The sequence below is a fragment of the Echiichthys vipera genome (assembly GCF_963691815.1).
Source record: "Echiichthys vipera genome assembly, chromosome: 16".
In the NCBI taxonomy this organism is placed as follows: Eukaryota; Metazoa; Chordata; class Actinopteri; order Perciformes; family Trachinidae; genus Echiichthys; species Echiichthys vipera.
The window spans coordinates 25,086,207-25,103,751 of NC_139841.1; the positions used below are offsets into that span (position 1 = coordinate 25,086,207).

General features: G+C 43.8%; 1 protein-coding gene across 2 annotated transcripts in view; it reads left to right on the plus strand.

Annotated features, from left to right (window-relative positions):
• Positions 1 to 17,545, plus strand: part of erbin (erbb2 interacting protein) — a 59,084-nt gene that overhangs the window by 31,798 nt on the left and 9,741 nt on the right. Inside the window, exons 8-21 of one of the 2 annotated variants that reach the window (XM_083930485.1) lie at positions 2,597 to 2,660; positions 2,949 to 3,023; positions 3,762 to 3,906; positions 5,723 to 5,795; positions 8,030 to 8,159; positions 8,307 to 8,422; positions 10,189 to 10,258; positions 12,764 to 12,863; positions 13,898 to 14,019; positions 14,341 to 14,514; positions 14,646 to 14,825; positions 14,927 to 15,044; positions 15,129 to 15,303; positions 15,397 to 16,906. In XM_083930485.1, coding sequence (XP_083786611.1) covers positions 2,597 to 2,660; positions 2,949 to 3,023; positions 3,762 to 3,906; positions 5,723 to 5,795; positions 8,030 to 8,159; positions 8,307 to 8,422; positions 10,189 to 10,258; positions 12,764 to 12,863; positions 13,898 to 14,019; positions 14,341 to 14,514; positions 14,646 to 14,825; positions 14,927 to 15,044; positions 15,129 to 15,303; positions 15,397 to 16,906 — 3,052 coding nt within the window. The remainder of the gene's footprint in view (positions 1 to 2,596; positions 2,661 to 2,948; positions 3,024 to 3,761; positions 3,907 to 5,722; positions 5,796 to 8,029; positions 8,160 to 8,306; positions 8,423 to 10,188; positions 10,259 to 12,763; positions 12,864 to 13,897; positions 14,020 to 14,340; positions 14,515 to 14,645; positions 14,826 to 14,926; positions 15,045 to 15,128; positions 15,304 to 15,396; positions 16,907 to 17,545) is intronic. The other variant, XM_083930486.1, reaches the window with a different exon arrangement.

Below are 17,545 nucleotides of genomic sequence, written 5' to 3' on the forward strand. Positions count from 1 at the left end.
TCCCCTTTCCTCTTTTTCACCGACTAACTGACGGGCAGACCGGTGTATAAAGTGCAGGGCTGCAGCTCAGAGCGGATCCTCTCTTCTCGCTGTGATTGTGTGACAGAGGCCAGACCTGTTAAAGGCCGGAGCCCTGACAAAGAAAAGGACTAATGATCGGGAAGGTTGCCAGAGCAACACGCAAGCATTTCAGAGATGTAAACAAATGTGTGCGTGCACAAAAGGGGGTGCAGTAGAAGTCTTTTCAGGGGCTTCCACGTAGAAAGTGCAGCCTCTTTTCTCCTAGCGCATAGACACACACCAAGCACATGCATAAACCAAATGTTTCTCTGTATTTTAAAGAAGGATGTGGTGTTCCTCACAGCTTGGGGTCATAAGCCATAGTGAACTCACTCTCTAGATGAGCCAGCATTACCCCTTTCAGCTCACACAGGGGGTCTTTGGTGTTCTTGCCAACTTTCAAGTAAGAATGTGACAAAGCTGGCTCATGCTCAAGGACATCGACATGATTAATGTTTTCATAACGCGCTAAAAACAGCTCAAATCATATTTATAATTTGTGCCGTATGTCTTACATTCTCACTTTATGAGAGGCACGTAAAAACAAAACAGACTCCGCAGAAGTGTTGGTGGGCCTCTGCTTTCCATTCCTGTGTTGAATCTCGCTCGTGTTTTTAAGGAAACACAGTCCGTGCCTGCTGGGAAAGGATCCTCGTATATGTGCCCAAACAGAGCTCGGCACGGCTCCATTTCATCTCCAGTCATGGACTCTTGCTTTGTGTCAAATTATTCTGTTGAACTCGTGATCTCACTCTCAGGAAATTTCGGATTTGAAACAACTCTTTGTAGTCCTTATCTCGCCTAAAGTTGATTTGTGTATCACAAAAATCAAAAGTGTTGACCCTGTGTGTTGTCTTAATAGTTCAGAGGAATTCAATCAAGGACACTTAACATGGGAAAGAACAACAAGTAACCTATTTGAGGCTTTATGTGTGGGCGTGACGTCAGTTTAAAAAAAGGTTTTGTATGTTCTGTGATTGCTACTGTTTGCTGCCGCCATTAAGGGGTAAAGGAAAGGTTCAGATCATTTTGAAGTGGGTTTGTTTGAGATACTTATCCATAGCCAGTGCATTACTAAGCAGTGCACTAGCTAAGCAATTTATAGCTGTATACAGGAGCAGCAGCAAAACAATAAAATCACTATCTGTGTAAGTGTACCCTATATTCAGAATATTTTCACCACCTTCTCATGCTGTCAGACAACCCTATATAAGTGTGCTCGGGGAAGCTGAAGCCGTTCTATGCTTGCATCAAAGCCACCAGCCTCCCTTTGACAAAAACATTCATTTTACTCTGTCCCAATTTCTATTTAATTTGGCTTTGACATAAGCATAGAACAGCTTCAGTTCCCCACACAAACTTAAGCAGGGCTGCATAACTGCAAGGTAAAATGTGAGATATTCTTAATATAGTGTGCATTCAAATTGTATTTTTTTAAAAATACAATACAAAATACAATTTAGCTGCTGCCCCCGTCCACAGCAGTACATTTGTAAGCCTCTGTGCTGTTCTCCTCCCAGTTTCTCCAAACTTCAGACGGGCCGACCGTCATCTACTGTGGTTAACCACCTCATACCAACCCAATTCAAAAAATCTGACCTATCCCTTTTAAATGCCCTCAAAGGCATCTTGTCAGTAGATTCTGAGGAATGGAAGAGTGATTCACTATGTATGTTAAATACCTGGATCTCCACACCAGTTAGTTGGTCCAGTCCCAGCCTGGTCAGATGCGTAAATGAACTCATGAAGCCTCTTGGATGAGAGGTGAAACGTCTTCCTAGACCAGGGCTGGGCAATTCCGGTCCTGGAGAACCACTGTCCTGCATGTTTTAGGTTTCTCTCTGCTCCAACACACCTCATTCTAATGATTTGCTCGTTATCAAGCAGCTGATGCTTGTCACAGTTTGATTATTGTTAGACTCAGGTGTGTTAGGGTAGGGAGAAACCTAAAACATGCAGGACAGTGGCTCTCCAGGATCGGAATTGCCCACCCCTGTCCCTGACAAATAATCAAGTCCAGTTGATTTCGACTTAAATTTTTGGGGAGATAACGATGATCTGGACAAATGGGAATATTAACAGGCCTATTTGATAAAAGGCTTTTATAAGAATATTTCACCGGTAACCAGCTAAATATAGTAGAGGCTGTAAGTGGTTGAATAGTCCTGGTTTGTATCTGCTTGTTTACAGTGAATGTGAGACTGTGACCTGAATATGGAGAGAAAACTCTGGAGCGAGGCTTAGGGCTAGCATACATCACATTTTCCATTATTTAAAGCATTTTTATGTCATGCCTGAGCTGTTGAAGGTATTTCATTTCTCATAAAATGATTCAGGGAAAGGAGCAAAGGCAGAGCATGTACGCGATCCAAAACATGACACGAAAATTGACAGATAATCTTTTTTTCCTCTTGGCTTTCTTTTTTCGAAGCACACGACCCACATTGCTTCTAATCCTGGCTGATTTTTTTTTTCCTCGGTGAGTTTTAAGATCTCTCTCCCTCTCTCCCTGTCTGTCTGTCCTGCGTGTTTACAGGAGCATGCAGAAGCTCACACAGCTGGAGAGGTTGGACCTGGGGAGTAATGAGTTCACTGAAGTGGTGAGTATCTGTCAGTCAGCCTGTCGATGCCCAGGGCTTTCTACCTTTCTGGTCGTGACCTCGCCTCCTCCTTTCTGTATCTCTCCTCTTTCCTTCTCAGTCCTTTTTTTTAAAAATGGTTTCACTGAAAGGAAACGTCCATTAATACACAATCATCAAAGTGGAATGAATACCTGGCCTTATGTTTCATTTTCAGCTTGTTTAGGTTAAGACCGTCCCGTCCGTGCACAGAAGGCATACACACACGTCCCTATAACTTAACCTCCTCTCTCCTCTTTGCATCCACAGCCTGAAGTGTTGGAGCAGCTAACTGGAATCAAGGAGCTGTGGATAGACGGGAACAGACTGACGTTTTTACCTGGGGTATGATTTGCAGTCACTGCTGTACACATTCTCAGAGGCTGCTGTGCCCCAAACACATCACCTTGAGATTTTTTCCCCTTGATTTTCAACCTGAGTGTCTGCTTAAATCTTCCTCAACATGAACCACAGTCAGTTTGCATCAGTCTTCGAGCCCTCTAAAAAACAACAGAGAAGGGGCCGCGGTTTAGAAAAGACGGCTGAGTGAACACAATGAGACAGTTTTACAGAGAAACACGCAAACATTTGGGTTTGCAGATGTCCTGATGATAATTACCGAAAAGACTGCAGCTGTGAAATCATTATTTTCCTTGAACATAATTCATTTATAATGATGTTTTGATAGTCAAAATGTGCTCCACAAGATTCGTTTTTCATCCAAAGGGCCAGCTTGTTTGTAACTGGGTCATAATTAAAGCATTATTTATTCTGCCAGCATTTCATCAACATCAGCTGTAATCACAGTCTGGCCTTTTTTTATAAGCAGTGACGTCTGTCAGGACTAAAAAGCCGAAACAGAATACGCCCGGCAACTTTTTTCCTTTTTATATAAAATATGTGTTTTCATCTTAAGTTTGAGATACTAATTCGTGGATGCTCCTACCTACGTTACTTTACTGAGGAGGCTTTGTTTTAATCTACTGCGTATGTGTTCAGCCAACACACACGTCCTATTCTTGCATAATGAGATATCAGTGTGAATTCTTTGTCTTTATTGTGGGTCTTCTTTTATTCATCCAGATGCTCGGGATGCTGAAACAGCTGGTATACCTGGACGTGTCCAAGAACAACCTGGAGATGGTAGATGAGCAAATCTGCGGCTGTGAGAGTCTGCAGGACCTTCTGCTCTCCAACAATGCGCTCACACAGCTCCCAGGCTCCATCGGTAACGATTACAGCAGCACACACAAACACAGACACGCTTCTTGTTTATGGAAAACCCATTATGAAACACCTCAGCTCTCTTTTTGCTGTTGCCAATTCATTTCTCATTTCTTGTTCTGGATCCACTCCCCTGTTGTTTTTTTTACAGTAGGTATCTAATCCTGTAGATGATGTGACACAGTTTTACCTGCTTAGCTGAAATACATTTTCACAACCCTAAAAGCAACAACTTTCATCACAGAAGAGGATGCACTTACTGTGTCCACCAGTCACAGTGTAGCCACAGGCGTCCACAATGCAGTAGTGCCACAAGATGTTGAGTTTTAACTAGGGAGGTGTGAGATTAATCAATTAAAGAGTATTAGGTATGGTGGTCAGCACTGTCGCCTCACAACAAGAGGGTTCCTGGTTTGAATCCCGGCTGGGGCCTTTCTGTGTGGAGTTTGCATGTTCTCCCCGTGTCTGCGTGGGTTTTCTCCGGGTTCTCCGGTTTCCTCCCACAGTCCAAAGACGTGCAGGTGTTCGGTTCATTGATGACTCTAAAAATTGCCCGTAGGTGTGAATGGTTGTCTGTCTCTGTTTGTCTCTATGTGTCCTGCGATAGACTGGCCCCGCCTCACAACCGATGTCAGCTGGGATCGGCTCCAGCCCCCCCGCGACCCCGACAGGGACAAGCGGTTGAAGATTAATTAATTAATTAATTAATTAATAAAAATGCTAATAATCATGCTTGTTTCCTAAAGATTTAAGTTCCTAAAGAATATTGTTCTTAGTAAATGTTATATGTTAACTTTTATTTATTGAGTTGTTGTCGTGTTTTGTAGAAAAATGTGGCATCTCAAATATGAATTGGTTATTGAAAAATGGAATTGATCATTTCCAATGACTCTTATAAGATACGCAATATTTTTTTCAGACCAGGTTTATCTTTATGGATTAAATCGTCCTCTATTAATACTATATCAGTTAAATCAGTATATACAGTGTGTATGTGTATGTATGAGGGTGTATATATATAATTATATTATTTTATTTTATTTTTTTATATAAGTAATTAAACATGAAGAAGCTCATTAGAGTGCTTAAAGCTCTTTTTTTCCCCTGTTAAATTTGTGGCTCTCGCGCCCGTCTACTGGACGGCACTCACAGCGGGGAGCCACATGTAACACGCTACTGTATTGATGCGGACTGGAAGGTTAAATCAGCCATCATGTTTCCAGAGTAATGTTAGGCCAGGCACGCACAAAGCTGAGAACCTCGCAGTTGATCTAGCGAGACTTGACGTGGCTGCATGTGTCCACAGCAATGCATGCGTTATCATGGCTGCACAACTGCTACAAGTCTGCAGCTGACGTCGGGAGCAGGGGAAGTCTGAGCCTTATCTCTCCCTGACGGGTGAACTCAGTGGCCTGCTTGTGGGTTAACAGTTAATAACAGTTAATGATCGGTAAACGAGGTTCAACCTTTGGTCAAAAAAATTAATAATTGAATCAACATCTCAGTTAAGAGATAATGTGGATATTTGAAATTGCTTTCTGCCTTTCATCCCTTAGGGGAAAAGGTAATGTTCATATCTGAATACCATGCTAATTAAATCAGATGAATCCAGACGCACGTGCCCTAGAGTCAGGGTTGATTACTACTAAACTCATTAAAGTATTGATGACAGCATGAATTAATCCAATTAACTGCTGTTATGGATACTTCTCTTTGTGGTGCAATAGCACATTATAATCAATAACTGCCCTGAGCTGTTGTATGCGTCCAAATAACTCTCTCTCTCTCTCTGTCTCTCTCTCTTCTCCTTTTAACCATAGGCTCATTGAAGAAACTGACCGCGCTCAAAGTGGATGAGAACCAGCTGATGTACTTGCCGGACTCGGTTGGAGGGTGAGCTCAATAGCTTTAACATGAGCAGAATAAAACCCCCGGATTATCGTGCTGTTTTCATCTCCCAACCCCTGATCGCATAAAACGTCTGTCTGTACAAATCAGATATTCCCATTAAACATAATGCGTTCTGATGCTTCGTTTGTTTTGATCTAATTCTGATGATATCCAGTAATAATGCCCATGATTATGAAACGTAACCGACACTAATTGAATGCCACGGTTCTTAGTCCATCACATTGATTTATGGAAACAGTTTGAGGTTTGCTTTATTGTGGAAGGGGTCGATTGTAATCTAACACCAGATGACCCTTTCAATACACTACTGGATTAAATCTGCCATAGCTGTTCTCACACTGATGTTGTCTGCGGAAGACAGGTAAAGCCAGCAGTCAACAGCTGCCGAGGCCGTAGCGAGCGGTCCATATTTTGACCCTTCGCCTAATCTGAATCATTGTGGTCAAACACAAAGATTAGGCTCCAATTTTCCGTTTTATACATCAATTTTCTCCAGTGATTAGATTGACAAATTCACAATGACTGACAATTACTGCTGCAGCTATACAGATCTGTTTCTCATCCATTGTTTCCAAACAGCAAACACCATCAATCATCTCATATTTCATAATGTTTCTCTTTGTTTAATTTGACACAGATTATGTGACAAAGCCTATGGTTTATCTTAATCCCATGCAAGGGTTTTATCTTCATCTTTATCTTTTCATTTATGGGTAGCTGATTTATTTATTTTCAGTCCACTGATGGTGCACACACTGTGTTGTTTGTCCGTGTTTTATATTCAGCGGTGAGGGGTCAAATCCTGTATTCTGGAGGTCGGCGGTTCTATAACACAGTGGCTCTCCCGCTAGTCAGACTCTTACCGCATTCATCTGAATCCCCAGTGTGCATTTGCATTTTTCATTCAGCAGAAAGGCCCCAGCTGCTCACCACTTCTGTGTCAACATGGGTTCAGTTTGAAATGTTACTACTTTAGATTATGTCCCATGAAGCTTTTACGATGCATCTGTGTTCTTAATGTGTAATTGTAACAATAGCTGGCATGGATAAGAGTTGATTTTGGTTCTTGGTTTACAGAAATCAGGTCCCTTTTTAACAGAGTCATTAGGAAACATTTCACAAATCTCACCCAGCCCAGTGATGGCACAGGGTTTAAAAGTCCGATGAGTAGAATTAAAGGGGCAATTCTACAGTTTTTCTTTATCCTCAAATTCAGTTTACTTGTCAGGGCTGGGTATCTTTTTAAGATTTTGGGTACGGATACCTTGACTTTGATACGTGTTCCTGAACGATACCAGTTTTATAAAATCCCCTTTAACATTAACAAATTACAATGTACAAATCAATATTTTCCAGCTCCTATTCACCTGTGCTCTTCACACGTGGACCCTGTCTCTCTGTGTCACTAAGTGTTTTCCTGCTTGCCTCTACGACAGGGGTGTCAAACTGATCCAGTAAAGAGCCGCTGTAGCTGCAGGTTTTCATTCCAACCAAGCAAGAACACACCTGACTCGACTTACTCAACCACCTGAACTGTCTTCACACAGTTGATTTGTTGGACCAGTTGTGTTCTTGATTGGTTGGACTGAAAACCTGCAGCCACACGGCCCTTTACTGGATCAGTTTGACACCCTTGCTCTACGATATCTTATGTTATACAGCCAATCACCCGCATTATTAGATCTTGGTACAAGCCTGCTACTTGCCTATTGGCTTAGAAGAGATAATCAGGTTTTGAAATTTGGTATTGAATGACTAGGCATTTTTGGGTTTGCAATACTATCAAGGAAATTTGGTGGGTTGGTACTTAGCCCTACTCGTTGTAACAAACACTACTCCGCCTGACTCTGGAGAGCTTTTCAAAGTTTGATATAATCTTTTCTTGGTTATCTCGGCGTGGGCATGGAGACTACAAATGTTTAACACAAAGCCTGTGTTACAAACTAGGAGTGTTGAGTTTGAAAGATGTGGGTGTTGACCAGACAGGGAGGATTTTAATAGAAAGATGATATTAAGTTGCATTATGGGAACTGTGTGATGCAGGGTTTTTGGCACTTGACCCAAACTTGGAACTTACGGTACATTTCGGTCTCTAATGCTACAATTTTTGAAGTACACTACTAAAATAATTTCTTCAAACATAATAGACAACATCACATTGTATATACTGTTTATATATAGTAATTACACCGCATGTTTCCTCCTCTCTGCATCAGACTGACATCTCTGGACGAGCTGGACTGCAGTTTCAATGAGATCGAAGCCCTGCCCTCTACTATTGGCCAGTGTGTCAACATCCGCACCTTCGCTGCAGATCACAACTTCCTTACCCTGCTTCCCCCCGAGGTGAGTATGCACATTAGAGTTCATGTGTGTGTGTGGGGTTGTGTGTTTGTGGAGATGTGTTAAATGGTGTGGCAAGACGGTCTGCTCATGTGTAACAGCTAGCCTTGTTGGCTCATGGTCCTGCTCCTCGGTTTGTTCCCCTCACAGATGGGCAACTGGAAGAACTCCACCGTGCTGTTCCTACATTCCAACAAGCTGGAGAGTTTGCCTGAGGAAATGGGTGACATGCAGAAGCTCAAGGTCATCAATCTCAGCAACAACAAGTGAGTCTAGACTGACAGTGTTCATGGATAGTAAGGGCCAAGTGTAGGGCTTTTATTCAGCTTTTTTTTTTTTAATTATTGCAACGTAGAAGTCATTTGAAAGCAAAAATCCCAAACATTCTTTGGCTTTTTCTACTGTTTTCACTTCAGGATTTAAACTGTGTTTTTAAGGGCGCACTCACACTGTCCCAAAACAGGTTTTTCGGGTCAAGCCTAGTGCGTTTGACCAGTGTGAGTGCAACCCCTCCGCGCATAGCTGCGGCCAGCTGGCCGTCCACGGCCCGTCTGAGAGAGGTGGGCTTTTGTAGAGCGCGTTTGCCCATGTACGGGCACGAGCGTGTGCACATGTACGAGCACGAGGCCTACGACGGTTCTGACGTAATTTATGTGCGCCTGTTCGGACATAGAAAATAGAAGGAGGGACCATACACGGACATTTAACAACAACAACAATGGCGGCGAAAGGTTCAGGTTGGTGTGATGTGGAGGTGGAGTGTTCACTGCAGATTTGGTTGATGAGAATATTAAAAAACAGTCGACAAGACGCACAAAAACTCTGAGGTCTGTGGAAAGATTTGTAAACAAAGAGACACATTGCGATGACGTCAATCAATGCGTGTGACGTGTTACGGTGCATAACGTATGGACAACAAGAAGCATTCGCGCGAGCCCCAGGCAGTATGAGTACAAACGGGCCTGGGGCGCGGGGGGAGAGGCAGGGGGGGACAAGTACCCTAAAGCCCCGTGCGCAGTGCGGAAGGACAGTGTGAGTGCGCCCATAGACATATGGATTAATCAGGAATAATCTTTTCCTCCTGCCTCGCAGTCATTACTTCACTTCTAATAACATAAATCGATAAGAAAAAAACAAAACAAAAGACTGTCTTGGTCCAACTTTTAACGGGCATTCAGACCGTGTTCCCATTTATACAGAACAAGGGTTTAGGCTGTGGCGGTTGGAGCTGGAGAGAGTTTTCCGAAAGAAAGTTGAGGCTGATTCAACTTTCGTAGAAACACAATCCGACGTCACGCTGTGGCGGTCAATCATGAAACCAGCAATCAGTCGCTGTCTGTTTTGAGGTGGTGTGAGACTCTTTACAGTCGACAGTAAACACTCTGCTTCTATCACGGCCACAAGAGCGTTTTTAAAAAACTGAGGGTTCAAAAAAACAAACATAAGCACTTAACTGCCCGGGAGTTTGTGAAACAGCTGATTGTTTCCTGCAAAAAGCTCAAAGCTCTGATTCTCTTCTTTCTCTATGAGATGAAGCTGCCCGAAATGTCGAAACCATAAAAAGATCTGACGAAAAACAATTATTGTGAAATACAAAGTCTGCTTGTGCTACATTCGGGGGTTAAAGAAAACAACAGGACGTCACGCGTACGGGCCTTTTCATTGACGCATATCTGTGGTGAATCGAGCGCACTCTTATTCTGGAACATGACCTGATGATTACAACATCATGATCGAAGAGCCTTATTTCTGGTCAGAATGAAAATGGGCTAGTTTGAAAGCTAGGCCCTGATTGACGTTTTAATCAGGGTTTTTTCCATGTCTGGTGATCTGTACCATATACACTGAATAACTTTGGACCCCACAGCACCGACATATGGCTTCAGCCTAACTTTCTATTGGGCCCGCAAGCATTAGATCATCCTAACACAATGAATTAGAGAGAGGTTTTTGTACCTCTACAGATGCATCAGGTCGTTGGCGCAAAATGACTGAGCTCCTGTGTGTTTTTTTTTTTTTTGTTCCACTTCAGGCTGAGGAACCTTCCCTACAGTTTTACTAAACTCAACCAGATGACTGCAATGTGGCTGTCGGAAAATCAGGTAAGATCACATGTTTTATGTATAAAGGGTTTCATTCTATAGAGAGGTGCAGGGTTGCATGACTCGCCATTACATCCAGCTGTAAATTAATCCAGCAAGGTCAAGTTGCTCCCAGGGAATCGCATTCAAAATTCAGTAAACCACTTCCAGGACATTTGATCTAAATGTGGCAATGCAGGTCAGACTCAGTGTTACCGTCAACTCACACATTTTTAAAGTTATGAATGCTGGAAAATGTTATCCTTAGAGTAATACTTGTTTAAAGACAACAGCATGGTAATCTAGATAAGCCTGTCAAAAACCCTGCAAAGTAGTCTGACACCGCTCTGATTGACAGTTTGTGAGAAAAGGCAGCAGCAACTAGTTGGAAGTAAAGCAGATGTAGAGAGATCAAGGTTACCAGAGAAGCTGTGTCACTAAAAGTTTGAACGTTTAACACGGCCCTCGACAGAACACAAGATACGCCTGTCAGAGGTGGAAACGTTTGTGTTCAGCTCCTGTGTCAGGAAGTGGCTTCTAGTCCCACTTTGTGACAGCAGTTTAGCTTAGTATGGGACATTTTTGAACTACTTGCATTCAAGCTCAGCAGAGGAGTTTCAATGTGCGCTAAGTAACGTCGGAGAAGATGCTGCAGGAGCATATTGATTCAGTGGGTTTGCTTTGTGAGGCTTATAAATATTCTATTATGAAGTAGTTTACTCACCGCATTCTTAAATCAATTAATCAATTATTTATCCTTTTTGTCTCATCTTAGATGGACTATTTTAAGTCTCTGTTCACAAAAGTGCAGCTATTGGAGAATGCTGTAGATCTGCCCTAGCATCGGGTTAGCTGCCTGTTAAATGCAGAATCAAATTAAAGAGTTTTCTTCTCGTTTACACTTCTCCGTAATCAGTCTAGTGCTTAACTTCATGCATTTTTGAATAAGGCCAGGTAGATGAAGGACTTTTAAGGCAGTAGGATGTGTGTTTATTAATCTTGTAAACAACTGATTGACAGGGAGAGAGTGTGCAGCAAGCATTAAGTCCACAGCCCTGGAAGCGACCAGGTCTGGGGCAAGGGGTGCTGTAAAACCCACAGCCCGTGCCGACCTAGCAGCGCAACGGCATGACTCGTCAAATTGATTCCCCCGGGGCAGACAGCAGAGACCCCACCTGTTAAGAAGTGTAAAAATATTTACAGTTCATTATGAAACTGTGGCGGCCATCTGGCTCATCACAGCACGGCGAGCTGCTGCCGACTTGAAATTAAACAAATGTTTGCTAATGGGCCTTTACTAAAACAAAATAGAAACAAATGACAAAATAACCATAACCTTGTGCTGGCTCATGTAATTTTACGTCTCATGCTCTTTCACAGCAGTACAGCGTGCACCTGAGAGGGAATTAATTTCACCGGAGATATTTAAATGTCAAAAACGGGCAATTACCGGATAAGGAAGGTCAGGTGACAATATTGATATTTAAGAGTTTAAACAATCATCCAAGTGTCCTGACCTGGATAACATGAATCACTCCATGTCATGGCAACCCCCACCTATATGGACTTCCTGCTTCCTCTTTCAGGACTGACTAGAGCCTAAAGAACTTCTGTTGGCTTTGTTTCTGTTGTATTTAAGAGTTTAAACAATCAGATAATGATCTGAACCCCTAATATAATGTACATTTTTGGTATTTTCCCCCTTACATCTGTTTTTTGTTTAACAATTTTAATCAAAAGAATGTAGGGGGAATGACATTTTGCCATTTGCCATTTATCGGCTCATCTATACGCCGATACGACATATCTGTAATGAGATAATTATCAACTGTTACATCGACGCGGCTGATTTTATCGTCAGACTCTATTCTTAACAGGAAACTATAGAGACAGGACTCCCAGTGTCTTATGACCAGGGCTCTGTGGACCAAGAAACAAAACAGTGCTCCTGAAGACATTTTGTAGTGGAGTCTGGAATCATACGGGTCTTTTATTGATGCTTTTATGTTTATTGACTTGTAAAACACTGAAAAGGTGCTACATTTATATAAATATGAGTTGCAGCACCTGTTGTGTGAGCAGGGCCGTAATGAAACTCCGGAGAGGCAGTCCAACAGATACAGCAGCACTGAGACACAGCAGATACTGTTTGGCAGGTGCAACAGTGGTGATGGGGCCTAGGGGACATGGATGGAGCTCAAGTTAGCTTCATCAAGGGATGGTTGACAGGACGAGTCACCCAGAGGTGCTTAAGTAATGTCTCAGTCAAAGTGAGGCCAGTGGCTTTGGAGAAGATTACAGGAAGAAACTCAGCTGGAAAGAAATGTGGAAATTTGACAACATTAATTTCATAATGACGGCAACTTGGGTTATTTCCCGACAGACTGGATTTAAGTGTTTTCAAGTACTGCTGTTGCAGCCCAGTTCACTCGGCATGCCAAAGCGAGGCACAGAGAACGCCAACACTGACAAAGCACGGTTGATTGCAGGTCGCACATTAAATTTCTCCTTCTTTTGTCTCTACAGTCAAAGCCCCTGATCCCTCTCCAGAAAGAGGAGGATCCAGAGACACACAAAACTGTGCTGACCAACTACATGTTCCCCCAGCAAACCAGGACTGAGGACTGTGAGTACTGTGCGTTCAACAAGACCAATTATGAGAGGACATAAAAGAGATACTGAATGTTTCCAACCTTTTGTCACCAATCAGTTCTTCGCAGCAGGGCTAGAAAATAAACACTGAAGCTTGTTTATCACTCTGTAGGTGACCAAATCCCATTTTCAAGTAGAGTAAATGTATTTTGATGTATAATTCTCTCTCCATGACTACCACTAACACCTCTATCGTAGCAGTCTTATCGGTGGCCTGCAAGGATTCCTGTATTATACATATTTTATGAGGGACCTCGTTACCTGAGACCAATGCTGCAGAACAAACCCTAGTCTTCTGCTTCTTGTCAAGCATCTGTTCGTTTGGTTTGGTTTCCTATTACACCAGACATCTTGTGCTGGCCCTGTTGCATCTTAGCTTAGAGTAATTAGAGGTTCAAGAACGACGCGCTTGAGCTACTGAAATGGCCGTGAGTCAGTGATGTGGTGCACCGCCAGAGAGTTTCTCTACGTAGGTTTTCCCTCCATTTGATATCTCCCAGCCATCTGCTTCATGACGTTTTCCACAGTTATCTACTGGGATTTCTCCCCCCCCCCCAAAAAAAGGGAGCTTCATCTGTTTCCTCGTGTCTTCCTGAGAAGCTGGAATAAGTCAGGACCTGACTGCAATAACTATGTTTTACAACTTGTTGATAGTGCGTCCACACACCAGGTGACTCATGTCATGCACTGTGGGTTCACACTCTGCTCTGGTTGGTGTGTTATTGTGTAGAGTTCTCGATAGCGTCTGTTCTCAACTATTGTAGTTAATTCTGAGCCAACATCAAATACAGTATTTATGTCTCTTCTTGGTTTGAGTGTAAGGGGTTAACTTCTGAATTTCAGGTGCCTGGGCTCCTTCAGTTTATTGGCAAGCCTCGTGTAGTCTTTGCGCCACCTTGTGGTCAAAGTCAGACTTGTATGAATTGAACACAATGGGGCTGACTTTCAGTGCCTCAATTAAAAACTGACACTTCGTCCTGTCTCCTGCTTTTTCCCTTATCTTTTTAGATATTCCCAACTCTGACTCTGAGAGCTTCAATCCAGCTCTGTGGGAGGAACAGCGCAAGCACCGAGCTCAGGTGGCCTTTGAGTGTGATGAGGACAAGGACGAGAGAGAAACACCCCCAAGGGTAAGTGTCACACAGGTGTTCACATAATTGGGGGAATAGAAAAATGACTGTGGTGACATGGTTCACCACACTGAAAGTATTCAATTGGCAACAACCTTCACCTTGGTGTAGGTAAATGTGCCTCATGTCTCAGTTTCTACAACAGTTTCAAGCAAATGTTGTGGCTCAAACCAAAATATCATTATTAAAGATTAATTACATTACTTATCAACTACAATAATGAATCCACCCCATTCAATACTCTCCTCTCCTAGTCCTGCTCCTTTTAAAACAATCATGGGACTATTAACCATAAGTTTGTGCATATTTGTCCTCTTCCAGGAGGGAAACCTGAAGCGCTACCCTACACCGTACCCAGACGAGCTGAAGAACATGGTGAAGACAGCCCAGTCTGTGGCTCACAGGCTGAAGGAGGACGAGTCCAGTGATGAGTCGGGGAAAGACGCAAAACCAATTGAGAGGAACCACATTGGAGTGCAGGATGTGGGAGTTAAGGTCAGCTGCAGCTAGATTATATGTTTTTCTTTTAAAGATATCTTGGTTTCCCTTTCACAAACTGCATACTCCACATGCAAGAGAAGGACCATTTTCAATAAATCACTGAAGATCTATATTGTTTGGTGCAGGTGATAGAGGCCCCCTATCCTAATGGCATGGCATCAGACATGGAGCCCCAAGTATCTACCAACACATTTACGCAGAACTCTGCCCCAGAATCGAAGGAGACCTCAGAGTCTTACAGCTCTCAGAGAGTCCCTCTTAAATCTTCAGGGGGCTCTATGATGAACCATGAGGACACACTGGAGGTACTTTCTGTTCAGTCCTCCATAATTTCACAAAAAAGAACGACACAAAGTTTCAACTGAAAAATGCAGCTTGAAGAAAAATGATTCATTTTGTCTGTCAGGATTCTGAAGAGCTGTCTGATGAGGAGGAGGAGATGAAGATCGCAGAGATGAGACCCCCTCTTATTGAGATCTCCATCAACCAGCCTAAAGTAGTGACTTTAAGTAAGGACAAAAAAGGTAAAAGTTTTGTTTGAGGGGATTTCAGATATTTAAAGTGACAGTGTCTATACACAGCGCGCTAACTGATGTTCTGATCGACAGACGACGCAGACTCTCTGCTGGATGACACCGTGGCCAACAGCAACCAGAACAACAGTAACTGTTCGTCGCCATCACGCATGTCTGACTCAGTGTCTCTGACGACAGACAGCAGCCAGGACAACTCTCTGTGCACCCCCGAGAGAGAGGCAAAGATGCCCTTCCTACCAAAAAGCCGGTTTGTATCATTCTTCAACCTTTTAACATAGAGTCCAAATGTCCTTGTGACGTTATTGCAAAACCTAATGTGCGTCCGTATTCTGTGTTCTAGGCAAGAGGACGAGAATATGAACCAGCCTAAAGACACCGGCCCTCTCCTCCACAATGGGAACGGCTCTGAAACGTCCCTTCAGGCCCTTTTGAAAACCCCACCTGAGAAAATGGGCGTCTATGACCTGTCCATGGAAGCCAGGCTGGCCTTCATTGAGAAGGGAATTAACAACGGCATGGAAGAAACCTACACCAAGTGGGACCAGATCAATATGAACGTGTCCAAGTTGCCGACCGACAACATGCTTCAGCTGGATGAGGTGGACAAAACCAAGAATGGTTCAGTAACTCAGGAGGACTTGGACAGCAAGCAGGGTTTTAGCAATGACAACATGGAGCATTTTCTGAATGGAAACCAGCAGGTCAGTGACTGCATCAATAGTCTGGGGAACAAAAGCCAAGCGATGAGAGTAGAGACATCTGCTTTGCATGTGTCCTCGACAGGCGTGACAGCCAGCAGTGACATGTCTCTGTCTCGCAGCACGGAGGAGCTGTCTCCAGATAAAAGGAGCCATCCCCCGCAGGTGATGAAGTCTCACAGTGTCAGCAACATAGAAACAGGAGGTTTTAAGCTATACTCCTTTGATGGGGATGACGACTCCTATGACACAGCGGGAATGACAAGGATGGCAGGAGTCGGCCCAGGTCCAGGAGCTCAGGGCCAGAGCATAGTCCGAAGCAAGTCAGCCAGTCAGTTACTCAATGACCAGAGTCTCCAGATCTACCCCAGCTCCTCTGCATCTTCCTCAGACCTGCTGTCCTCCTCTAAGCCCCCTGCCAGCACCAGCAGGTATCCAGTCTCCTCCAGCATGGCCATGGGCATCCCTCCTCCTCAGTACAATATACAATACACAAGCAGTGCCCTGCCCAAAGAGGGCCTCTGGACCCAGAGGACGCCCATGCCTCCAGAGCATCAAGGCTACTTCCCTCCTCCTCCACACTCATTAGCCAATACCAACTACTCCAACCGTAATCAAGCACCTCCATACCCTCTGCAGCCCCAGCAGAGGGGGCCTCCCATGGCTACCAAACCCTCTGGGGACATGTGGGCTAAGGAGAGACTTCATTCTACCGGAGGCCAAGTTAGAAGCAGCACTCTGCAGAGGCAAAGCAGCACGGCCTCCACAGCCTCCATTGGTGACCCGAGGCGCATACAGATACCTGACGGAGAGTACATGACGTACAGGGACATTCACACTCTCGCCAGGGGGCCGCTTGCGATGAGCCAGGCCATGCAGAGACCCCTCTCAGCTCGCACTTACAGCATTGACGTACCCGGAGCTTCCAGGCCTCAGTGCGCCAGGCCGCAGCCCCACGAGCTTCCGGAGAGGACCATGTCTGTCAGCGATTTCAACTACCAGCAAAGCAGCCCCAGCAAGAGGCCCAACGCCAGGGTGAAGTCTGAGCACTCGCTGCTGGATGGGCCTGGACAGATGTCAGGAGGAGGAAGGGTGCCAGCTGACTGGAGAGACCAGGTGATGCGGCACATCGAGGCCAAGAAATTGGAGAAGGTAAAAAGTGCAGGGTGGAATTGGTGTTTGTTTTTGTTGTGGTTAACCTATGATGTGTAGACCACACTTAGTATGAATGCAATCATCCCTAAAGAAACTTGATGCTCTTACATTAGCTCAAATTACTTTAATAGTACCAAGATCATCACAACATCATGTCATAAAGAAGAAAATATGTGGAGCCTTTCTTGAGCCTATTTTAAAGGGTTGTTTCACCAATTTACAAAAAGACATGACTTCAAACTCGCCCTTAGCTTTGCATGTAGTTTTGTGTGTTTGCCCAGGCTTTGAGGCATCTGCTTCCAGGAAAATAAATGTATAATAATACCAAACATTAATATTTAATTAATGCCATGAAGCACCGATTTGGTGATTTTTAGTGTAAAAGACGTCAAAACCAGCTTCAATTCGGTTGAAAAGTGAAATTTGTTACAAGTGTGGGGTACACCTTGTTTCAACAGTACTTCAGTAAGGATAATGGAGAGCGAGCAGGTCACAATTTTGAGTTTAACCCTGACACGTGCGTGAGCAACAAAGTTGTGTGACTATATTGTTCATCATTGGAGTGGAGTCATTTAATAACCCTGATTCTGGATCACAGCTCATAACAATAACAATATTACTCCTGTAGTGTGAGAA